We start from the raw sequence: 12,907 nt of genomic DNA on the forward strand, positions 1-12,907 counted from the left end.
AGCGCGTATAAGCATATGTACATACACTAATGATTAAATTTATTTGTTTAAATACAATTTTAATGTACATTCAAACTAAAATATTTTTGGAGGAATGTAGTGCAATACAAAATTGGTTTTCTAGTTTTTTTTTTTAGACAAACACAAACAAGTATAAAGTAATGCATTAAACTGTAATAATTTTACTTCTATATATTTATATGTATGTTATTTATTTATAAAAAATATATTTTTTAAAGATATGTTAAACAATTATTGAACAAATAAAATTTTTGTTACGATATTTCTTATTTAAATTTTGAATTTTAATACTTCTAATTATTATAAATTTGTATTATATAAATTTCTATATCTATGTTGATAATGTTGATCAAATTAAGTATAAACAGTTTTGATATAAACTGCTTTTATAGAAATATTTTTCTGAAACAACAAAACCCTTATCAAAAACATGATAAAAAAAAAACAAAAAAAATGTCGGTCTTACACTTTTTTGTGGTTGTAAACAAATTTAGTACTTATAAGCATTATTTGTGCATTATTTTAATTAAAGATACGAAATTAAATCCATATAATAAGCAAATATTTAAATACAGTTAGAATACAGCTTTTCCTTATTTTCTTTTTGTTATTTTACTTAGGCAAAATTATGCATTATTTTCACCAAATATGATCATTAATATTTTCATTCTATCATATATATTTCTAGTTGACTGGCACAATTAAAAGGAAATATTTGGTACACGATTGTAAGCGCCACTGTATAATTAATGTACGATACATTACATTACGTATCTACTTTGGAATACTATACTCAATAATATAAATACCAATGTTTAATTTTATGGAAAATATGCAAAAATTTTCTAACATATCTTATTATTCAATCACCCATAAAATTATAATTTTATCTACTTTTTGAAAAGGATAACGAATAACAGGTTTATTTAAAAATTAAATTTTTACTGTATAGTAATGATCTTATGTACTTATAAGTAGATTTATATTTTTAATGGTCTTATAGCGCCAATATAGATTCACATAAAATATTTGTATTTTAATGTAATATAATATTTTTTTACATGAAAATAAAAAGCTTTAAAAATTATTCGGCATTTTTAGACAACACAAAACCATTTCTTAAATCTATAGTAACAACTATTTATTTTAAATAAATATATATTAGATATATGCAACATTGTTATTCAAATGAACTACCTTTACATAATACATACATTGTTATGTATTTTTTTTAACTTTCAAATATAATTTATTTTCTTTATTTTTCTAATTAAATTATATTGATTAATAAAATACATTGTATTTAATTAATTAATTTCTAATAAATTATATTTTTTTTACATTTGTGGAGAAGATAGTAGCAAATTTAATTAAATATCTATTTGAACAATATAAAGCTCTATTAAAAAATTATTTAAACTACTTTCTGAATTTTATTGTATTATCAAAATAATTATTTAAACATAAAAGCTGTTCATAAGTGTTTAATTTTTTATTTTGAAATCAATATCTCAATTTTATGTTTAATATTCTATTTTATAATTATATGTTAAATAATTATTTACATTAATATCTAAGTTTAATTTTTTTTATTTCGTTTAACTTAATTAGTAAAATGTATAATTTGTACATTAATTACAGTAATAACTCTATATCATCATTATTAAGTATAAAAAGATAAATAAAAATAACATTATTGTACACAAACGCTACGTGATGCATACAAATATTTTTGTTTTATATATTATTTTCATAATGTATTATTTTTTCGCAATAAGCAAATATTAAATGTATAATTTTATGAAAAATATTAGTTTATAGGATATCGATAATCAAAAGAAATTAATAATATTTTTTCAACCAATATGAATGTTTTATAATAGTAATAGTATTTTTTAAATAATATTTTTATTTTATTTTCAGTTTATAATGTATTAAATAAAATAATTAATAATTATTAAAGCATATGCTAAATAATTATAATTTTATTAGGATACTTTTATAACAAATAAAATTTTAAAGTGTCACTAAATTAAACTACAATATTTTATTTTTTTTTTAAATTACGATAATATTTTTATTATTATCATCATATTTATAGCAGTATATTTATATTTACGTTTTATTGTATGTTTTTGTTTTGTATTTAAAACAGTTTAGCTTTTAAATTTAAATTTAAAAATATGAAATTTCATTTAAGAGATTATAATGATAATAAACAAAACAATTTTTTTAATACAATTTCAATTGAAATTTTTGTTTAAATACATATTTAACTATTATGTTAATATAACGATATAATTGAAATTCTTCGTACATAAAGATAACAAGTCACCTATCGTAAATGTTTTATTAAAGTCTACCTTGAGTACAAATTCTACATCTTCGATTAATATTTAATTAAAACAATTTTACTATAGTATAAAAAAATTTCTTAGATGTAATTCACCTCGATTTCAATAACTGTTGTCATATCGACGTGAGGAGCGTAGCATAGCGTAAGTTTCTCAACGTTAGATGTTTCTGTCCGTGGCGGGAACATTTCAAAAATCTCCAGTTTACTCAGTTTTGAAATGACGATATAATTTATAGATTTCTATGTAATTTATAGATTTCCGGTACCTTGATGCATTAAATGTAGTACTTCCCACAGAATGCACATACCACGGTAAAACTACTAAGCACACTTAACTATTTCCAGACATACTTTTGCGCAAAATCTTTCGAAAGATGAACAAACATACGACATAAAGGTTTGCGATTCTCTGCTTAGTAACCAACATCTAGATAAACAGCTGATTTTCATGGCGCTAGAACGCTATACGTTGTAATATCTGTACGGACGCGAGAAGACTGCGTCGGCGCGCACTGACGACTTATCGCAGAAAGCGGTACTAGGGTCGCGAAACTCAACTCCCGCCACATCAGCTGCCTCCACACCGCTATTACCATCGTTGCCACCTCCTCCGATGTTCCGGCGCCCCATGGCGCCTAACCTGAGAAGGCCAATATGCTCTACTATTGGAGCCACGGATTTAGCAAGGCGTGTCGTTTTCGCGTTCGCCTGTGAAATGTCTACCTAATTTACCCTCCCGTTCTGCTCATACGCTTGTAAGTTGACGAAATGTGTCTAGACAAAAGTAAACAGGAACATGATAGATATCAGCACAAAATTGAAAATAATATGTAATTCACCAAGAAAAAATGAACAAAGTGATTGATACATATACAACTACAATGCTTAATTGTTCAATGTTTTATTCTCAAGTCAACCATTTGTTATGCTTTAAATTTACTAAATATTATAATCATTGTAGTTATTTCTTCTCTTCATTTAATCTTACCTTTAAAAACTGATAAACTCCATAAGATCAAATATTTAACGTTTACTTAATTAAAACACTGTGTTGAAATAATAATCTACCGTCATTGTAAATGTTTATTTAATAAATTTGTTTACATGTATTCAATTTACATATGCATATATATCAATTTATTCTCAAATATTAAAAATATTCTAGTTATTACATTTTTTATAAGTTTTCTTTTGCATATAATTTTATTTTTTTACAAATTTGACACAGATAAAATTATTATTATATATAAAATATAAATTATTATAACTTATATAATTAAATAATATTAATATACTTATTGTATAATTTATTTTATTTTTCTGTTGTTTAGATAGTTAAAGGAAATTTAACTTTAATAATAAATCCTATATAATAACAAATAACTTTTCTTTATAATTTTGTTGTATTTTAACTATTATGCCCGCCTTTCCTTATTGCTTACTACTTATGCTCCCAACCAAAGTCTTATATGATACATTTATTGTAAAATAAATCATTGCCCATATTTGCATGGCTTATTAAAAATAATATAGATGTTAACTTTAATAATTAATCTATTTATAAAATCCTAAAAAAGCGTGTTAATGTTGATATGTATACACCTTTTATACAGTCTCAATTAATGTCGGGCCGAAAGTATCAAAAGTTGTGCTAATTGAATATTCGATTCCTTGAAATCAAATTATCGAATTATATTTAAAGTTTAATGTCTGATATTCATCCGAAATAACTTCATTGAATTTCATCATATTTTGGCGTAAGAAATATTAGTTAATATTATAATTCAATCTTTCAAATAATTGATATTTTTACAACCATTTGCTGATCATACTATCATTTAATATATAATGTTTAATAGATTCTTCTGTATATTCAAAATAAATATTTGTAAAGATTAAAAGGTAATAAGATACGTAGAGAGAATTTTTACAACAATATATGTTGTAAATATAAAAATATTAGACTTAAAATATATTATATCATATACAATTTATGTTAAAGTTTTATTTCTAAAAATATTTTTAAATTTCTACTACTTCAGTTTTAATTTCCTATATTTAAATTAACTTTTAGAAGCACAATTTTTTATTTAGAACAAGAGTGAATTGAGCAAATATTTATAGTTTTTATATGACTTTGACAATATATACAAAATGAAATATCCATAAAAATAGAACTTTAAATATAAAAATAACTAATAATTCACGCTTCAAAATTTTTTTACATTTAAGTAAAAAAATATATTTTTGAAAACTTAATTTAACAAAAGTTTTATTAATATTAACTACAAAACATTAAAAAAAAAAACAGAAAATTTTTTAAATAGTTCGTTAATATGATTGTATATGCTAAACAAAATTGATTGAATTATTCACTATATGTTATGGATGTATATGCATATATACAAAAAATGTTCAAAATATAACAATAAACTATATTACTGAAATCAAAAAGATAATACTTTACTAAACCAGATAATTTCATAATGCTATTATCAGTAATTATAAACGCAATTATGATTTTATAAATTCATATTCAATACAGATCAAAATCATATATTAAATAAAAATAAAATTTATCTGCACAGACTGATCTTAAGTCGAATACATTAAGTTTTTATAAACTTATAAAAATGAGAGATAAATGTGTATTGGAAAGAATATACATGATATGATGAACTCAGTGTAAAGATAATGTGAATATACTATGTAAACGTTATTCCTACTATCACGTCTTCCACTGATGAAGGAGACGTCCCACTGTTGGTCAAGTGAGAGGACTATCTCAAAGCAAAAGCGAAAATCACGAAATTGTGCGTCTCCATAACTTCTGAATTCTTTGCGGGAGAAAAAAGCAGTTTCTAAAATACTTCATTTCAAGTAATTACTTCATAAAATCAAGATTCTCTTTTCTTAACTCGTTTCAAAGCACTGTTTTAACTTCTAAACTGACTGCGTAGATTAATGTATAATTTTTTAAACATGAAGCTATGAAATTATTTTCATTTTTCTAAATGCTATGAATTATTATTCAAATGAATGTGTGAGCATTAATGTATGAAATTTAAAACTGACATCTAATACTGTCTAATAAAATCTGCACATTTATTAACCTTAAATAAAGCACAGGACACGTTAATTTTCAAAATTAATAATAGGTAATTACGAATATAAATCATTCAATCATTTTAACAAACAGTTTTTATATCTAACTATTATTAATAATAATTTTATTTTATTTTTATATCAAATATATAACACTTTTTCTTAATATAAAAAACCTTATACTTCAAATATATTACAATTTTTAAAATTAATCTTTGACATTACAAACTTTTTTTTATACAAAATTTATAAATGTATAATGAAAATTTTTTACTAAATATTGTAACTTTTTAATATAAATGAAATCTGATGGATTATTATTTATTCCTGATTTTTATATATCATAGATTATATATCCTGAATTAAATTTTTGCCTAATAATACAACTATTATGAGAAGATTATTATTAGATGAAATTTTTAATACCTAAAACAAAATCAAACTAAATCTTAGCCTGATAATAATGAAAAGATTATTATTACATGTAAGTTTCAATACATATAACAAAATAATACTAAAACAAAAGCGTGCCTAATAGGAAATATGGGAATTTTTATATTGTATTAAAATGGTAGGAATCCTGAAAAACGTATTTATTTTAAAAAAATTTTCATTTATTTTTTATTTATTTTTATTTATTTATTTATTTATTTAAAAACATAACTTTCGTAATATAAGTAAAACTGAATTTACTGTCACCATGGAACATAAAAATCGTATACAGGTTGTAAGTTATCATAATTGAATAAAACTAATGAATATTTTAGTCCGAAAAATCTAGGTGACATTAATCCATTGCCATTAAAAGACTTTATAAATTACATGATTTATTTATCTGAGACAATGAAAAGTTAGTAAAACTAAACAAAATTTTTTCTATTAGTAGAAGGTAATAAGTATATCATTTTTGTAAATTTCTTATTATTCGCTAAATGTAATATTGTTTAATCATTAAATAAAAATATGTAAAATAGTTCATGTAAGTTAAAGATTAATTTCATTTATAACGTAGCGTTAATCAAGTCCTGATTCTTTATTATTAAAGTTAAAATATGAAGATATTTTGCTGAAAATCAATAAATTTAATAAATATAAATATATATAAACTATTTTTTAATAATATAGAAGAAAATAATATGTATTATATACAAGATAAGATTTTTCGATTGATTACTGGATTTAAAATTGCAAAATGACAAATGCAAATTTAAAAAATTCTTGATGTTGTTGATTGATTGTTCATTGATATAATAATATAAATATATTAAAAATAAAATGTATTTGCTAATCTATATAAAGTAATTTGTGGTTTCTTATTAGAAATTCTAAAACTAAGGAAAAGATCCGATTTTTCATTATGTCAAACAGCTTAAAATAATAATTTACACACGTGACTTTATAAAATACAAAATTTAATAAAAAATTTAATTAATAGTTTAATTAGATAAAATTATAAAATCGTTTTATATGCACAAGAATATACAATTATTTACAACTAAATCAAAACAAATAAAAAACTATGGTAATTTTTCACATGTTTCTAAAGGTCTTTTGATTTAACAACTATTCCAACGAAAACTCATCTACAAATTATGTAAATTAAAACTTGATTAGATAATTAGACAATCGAGATTAGATATTAAAAGATATTATATGTAAAAGAAATCAGTTTTATACAACTATTTCCAATACAATTATATATTATTACATAAAATTAAAATATTAAATACACTTAAGGTAAGTATCTCCTCAAAGTTCAGTAAATCTATATATTATTATCAGAAATATTAAAACTTCATTATATTCTTATAATTATTGATACTATTATTATTGTTTGTATGTATTTAATCCGTATTAAATAAAAATTGGTTTGTTTGATTTTATTCGGAGAGTTATTGTATCATTTACATATATATTAAGACACCAGTAATTATTTAGCTAAAATATCACATGTTTCAAATGTTGGACTCACTTATATTATAAATTAGTGTATTATAATAGTATATTATAATATTACTACAGAATTTTTAATCAATAGGCTGAAGTGAAAATTGTTTTTCGAAAATTAAACAAATGTAAAAAATTATTTTAATCGAAAAACTCAAATTTACCCATTTTAACTGTATTAAAAATAACATGTGGTACACATGCTAGAGAAAAGTCAACTTTTTCGATTAATAGACTTCAAATAAAATTATTAGAGTAAATGCAAAACTTAGTCTTCTCAACAGAGTGACTATAAGGTCATATCTACTAAACATAAAAATAGCAAATTAATTTGGTACCATTATTTATTGATACTAAATTAAAAAATTGTTTATACACTGAAAGTACCCAAATATTATTAAATACAGTAGCTAGAAATAGTCAGTGACCTAAAATATAAATAATAAATATAAATATAAAATTTTATATTGTAGATTATTAAATATTGTATAGCTTATTATAGCTTGTGAAAATAGAAAATCAAGTTAATCATGTATTAATTTATGAATGTTTTTAAATATGTCTAATTTTAAGATTTTAGTTTAATACTATTGTTGAATAATATATAAGATATCAAATTTAGCTTTTACGTATTCAAATCCATTTTATGATTTGTTATGATATGTAAATGATTATGATTGTTATTATATATGCATAATATCCGTTTATCCTCTAAGAAGTTTTTATTTATAAAAAATTCATAAATTGTATTTTTTATAAGTTCATAATGTTTTCATATAATGAAAATAAAAGCTAAAATATTCTAATCTTTTCAACTTGTATATTTCAAACACAGTGAATTGAATGAACTTTTGAGATATTTTGTAAAATCATAAGTTTAGTTACTCTAGTGTATTATAATTTGAAGTAACTATGTTTATTAAAACTCAAGTTATTAACTATTTTTCGTGTATTAAAACATTTAATAATTTATTACAGTATTAAACTTCTACTTATATGATGTTGAAAATTAGAGTACGAAGAAAATACAGAAGTATATTAGAAAAATGAAAAAAGAAAATTATAAAGATTAAATATTATTTACAAGGATCATAATAACCATCAAAAGAGTATGTCCAAATTTTGAAGAGAAAGAAAATAGCAGAGATTCGTATATAACCACATACGTAAATAATAGATGTACAATAGTAAAATCCGAAGATTCTCTGCTCTCTTCTTTCAGTCACAAGAGAGAAGCTGCTAAACGGCATTCCAAGCACTCCATGTCCAACGCCATCTAACGGTAACGAACGTATTTGCGATACCGTAATCATCCTTCTCTCTGCATATGAACACGTGAGTGCGCATATTATTTACTGTATTCATGTATGCATTCATCCAAATCACACATTTTACACAGAGCATCTCATCCCTCATTATAGCACTGATAGTAGTTTTTAATATCGTAGATTTGTATATAAAAGATCATAATTGCTAGTTTTATATTTATTGATACAAATGATGTTTTGAATCACAGCGATTTGTCAAATATTTTTATAGTTAAGATTTAATTATCCATATCGGTTAATACGAATTTTATCTTAAAAAATTTATTTCTTTTAATTGTTAATATTAACAAATGAATTTATAAATAAATTAAAGAAATTTTGTAGTTTTATATTTTTACCTAATTCATACTTAATTTTTATTATTGTTATTAAAATTGATAAATTCAAAATTTTCATGTAAAATTTTTGAATGTAAAATAATTGTAAAATATTTTGAAAAAAATTATTTGTTGAACAAAAATCTTAAAAATAATAAAAAATTAGTTTAAATGAATTTCTCCAAAGTTGTTGTTCTATTATTCAATTAATTTATGATAATTATAAATTATTCTAAAAAACAAGGCAATATTTGTAAAAAATAAATAAAAAATGTCTATTATTTATTTCAAAACGTATGTGCGTGTGTGCGTGCGTGTGCGAGCGTGCGCATTGTATGCAAACGAAATAATGAACTAGCTATGTATCAAATAAATTATTAACACTGATTGATGAAATTTGAGTCGTTCACAAATTCAACTGACTTCTGATATACTTAATATACGAATAATATTTGCATACAATTAATTTAAATGATATGAAATTATTACATAGTTACCATAAATTTATAATTTTTTTTCTTTTTTTGAAAGAACGAAGAAGAAAATGAAATGTTTTTGAGAATATTTATTGATAAGAACAAATAACAAGAAAAGATTGAATGCAAATAAAGATACAGTTTTAGAACTTTTTCGTAATATTTAATGAGTAATTAATTACCTATAAATTAGTATTATAAAAATGTGGTAGCCAAGCAATTTTTATTTTGCAACTTTAAGAATTTTGTGCAAGAATTAAAGAAGTATTCTTTATATAAAAATAAGTATTACAAATATATTTAATAATTATATAAAATAATGCAAATGCAATAATATATTTGATGCATTATACGTATATTATTATTATTATTATTATTATTATTATTATTATTATTATTATTATTATTATTATTGCTGTTTTCATTATTAATTTATTCATATGTAAAAATTTATATGTAAAAGTGTGCTTCGGTATATACAACATTAAATGATAGATAATTTCTAATATTATTTAGAAATTATGTATTTCAAGACACTAATAATTTTTAAAAATAATCCAAACAAATTTTTAATTGATACGGAATTATATATATATTTTTATACAAAATATATAAATATTTTGTATATATACAAAAAATTATAATTCTGTAAAATGTAAAATAATAAATTCTAGAATTATAATTGTATTTATATAATACGGATGTAATTACATTTCACAGAGTAATATTATTAATTATATAAATTAATTACACATATAATATTTATTTGATTGACGTTTTGATTTAGTTACTAATAATTGTAAATAGTAGTATACAAATAGAGTAAAATAAATATTTTTTTTTAAATAAATCTATTTGATGATTAATTCGATGAAGACAAAACGAATGTAACACACAGAGAATGCGATATAATCACATTTCGTATATTATTTTGGTTTATATAACTACATATATTGTAATATAATAAAATAAGTAGTTCATGAATTGAGAAAGAGAAGTTTTAATCGTCAATGAAGTTAACGGGATACAAACAAAGCACTGTACAGCTAGTGCACTCAAATTTGAACTGATATCCGTGTTGTATGAAAATCTACGTAGGCTTACCCCGTAAGATCCATCCTACAATAATTCCTTCTTTTTTTTCAAAATTTTAGAAGTACCTGGAAACTAAAATTACTTTCAGTTCACACATACAATCCATTTGCCAGCTATTACAATACTGATCCAATCCTGTTTTACGAGGAAAATGCATCGAGCTTATTACTACTTTTGAAATAACTTATTATCCCCATTTCTAATTTCAAAATAAATAAGTCATAACTTTTTACCTTAATGTGTTTTTATTTTTCTTAGTTGAATAGATAGCTAATTAGTATATTTGTTTATTCAGCTTAATTTTTTTTTATTACTTCTACTATATATATATATTTTAGTAATATAGTTACACTATTTGTACTGTTATCTATTATTGTTGATATTTTTATAATTTTCAAATTATCAATTATTACTAATAAACTAATATATTGTGATGAAAATTATTTTTATGTACATAAAACAAAATAATATTATGATTCATATTTGTTTACAAATGACTAATATCATTGGGTTAAATAAGTTAAGTAAAAAAATTAGGATTCAAATTAAAACCATAAAGAAGTTAGTTTAATTAAAAGAATATAAAGCTTATGTATAAAACTTAGAGAAAAATTTGTATGCAGTACTCAATTTATGACTTAACTATAAATTCGCTAAACCTTATAAAAATTTTGTATAATAATTCAATAGATGTCGTTTAATTTCACTCTTCGAATTATAACGCGATAAAATTGAAACCCAAATGAATATTGTGATAACCCCTGTGCAATCTAATTTTCTCGAATACCATACTTACAAAAATTGGCTTAAAAAATATTTGAATATTTAACTGTGATTAGTATCAATATTTATTAAATGTTTTCAAACTTGTATAGTTATTTAACATTCCTAACAAAACTATTTTTGTGATCAATATTTGTCATGATTCTTATACTTTTATATTTTGGATATTGATATTTGCTGTAGCTATTTTAAATAAAAAAGTTGAATGTAACATTATAAAAAGAACATCATTTATATAAATTTTTTTCCTGGTTACTATTCAAAAAATTTTTTGTTATTGCTTATTCTTCTATATATGAGTTCATTAAACTATTTCTATATATGAGTTCATTAAACAATTGAGAAATCGACGATTTGACGTGCTTTGCAGTTGGTCGATCAACTTGTCAATGATATAATTGTGTATCTGTTACTTGAACAGGGATTTATTTTTTTTGTTTTTCTATTTTAATCAACTCTCATAATTAATTAAATTTTCAGTGAAGTTAAAAGAATTTTTAATAAGATTGGTTCTTATATATTGTCGTCAATATTCTTAATTTTTGTTATATAGCAGATTTATCCATAACATGATAAGCATGAGATTTTAATTTATAAATAAAATCTTTTTTTTTTTTTATGTACTTCATTAATTTCAACTTCTATCTCTTTTTAACAGTTATATAATGCAATCAAATAACTAGATATCAAATTAAATAATTATATTATGATGATACTCTATTAGCATTTTTATAATTACTTTTATTAAAAATTATTTTTTGCTTTATAAAAAATATTTTTCTTCTTTAAAAAAAAAAACATCGTAAAAAATTGCTAAATCATTTGTTTTGTACCAATTTTACACCCAAAATAGAGTTTTTAATACTAATACAATATCTTCTTGTCAAGATAATAATTATTTTTTCATAACATTTAAATCGTGATTTACCTACTAAACAACTACTTATTGAAAAAATTTACAGTTATGATAATATAAAGTTTTTATTTATAGTCTTATACTGTCTTAGAAAATAAATGAATATAATAAATTATTGACATAATTAATCAAATGAATTAAATTTAGATATAATAATAATTTAAATATTAAAAACATACAAATGTTTACAGATTTTTGTATTTTTAATTACTTATATACATATAAATATATAATCCATTATTTCTTATTTTTATGATTCACATATTTTAAGTATAATTCATTCTATAAAAAATATATAATATAACAAAGTAATAATTTGAATTATATTAGAGTTATTACAATACTATTATTGCACTTATTATAGAATAAATTTGTTATAAATAATATTGTATGAGAATAGCGTTATCGAATAACTCCATTTAAGTTCGTTCCATTTATTCGTATATTGTTTTATATTTAATCCTGCTAATGACTATTTGCCTTAAATTGATATTCAAACTAAATCATAAATGTTCACTTATTTGGAATACGCACTCATAATTATTTTTTCTCGTCTTATTTAT

General features: G+C 21.4%; 1 protein-coding gene across 4 annotated transcripts in view; it reads right to left on the reverse strand.

The window, feature by feature from the left end:
* TfAP-2 (transcription factor AP-2) overlaps window positions 1–12,907 on the reverse strand; it is an 81,801-nt gene that overhangs the window by 32,903 nt on the left and 35,991 nt on the right. Inside the window, exon 1 of one of the 4 annotated variants that reach the window (XM_011497675.1) lies at window positions 2,471–2,573. The exons of the other annotated variants lie outside the window; for them this stretch is intronic. Coding sequence (XP_011495977.1) covers window positions 2,471–2,563 — 93 coding nt within the window. The 5' untranslated portion in view covers window positions 2,564–2,573. Of the gene's footprint in view, window positions 1–2,470; window positions 2,574–12,907 lie in introns of those variants that run through there. 4 annotated transcript variants of the gene reach the window in all.

Source organism: Ceratosolen solmsi, unplaced genomic scaffold, assembly GCF_000503995.2.
Source record: "Ceratosolen solmsi marchali unplaced genomic scaffold, CerSol_1.0 scaffold47, whole genome shotgun sequence".
Taxonomy (NCBI): domain Eukaryota; kingdom Metazoa; phylum Arthropoda; class Insecta; order Hymenoptera; family Agaonidae; genus Ceratosolen; species Ceratosolen solmsi.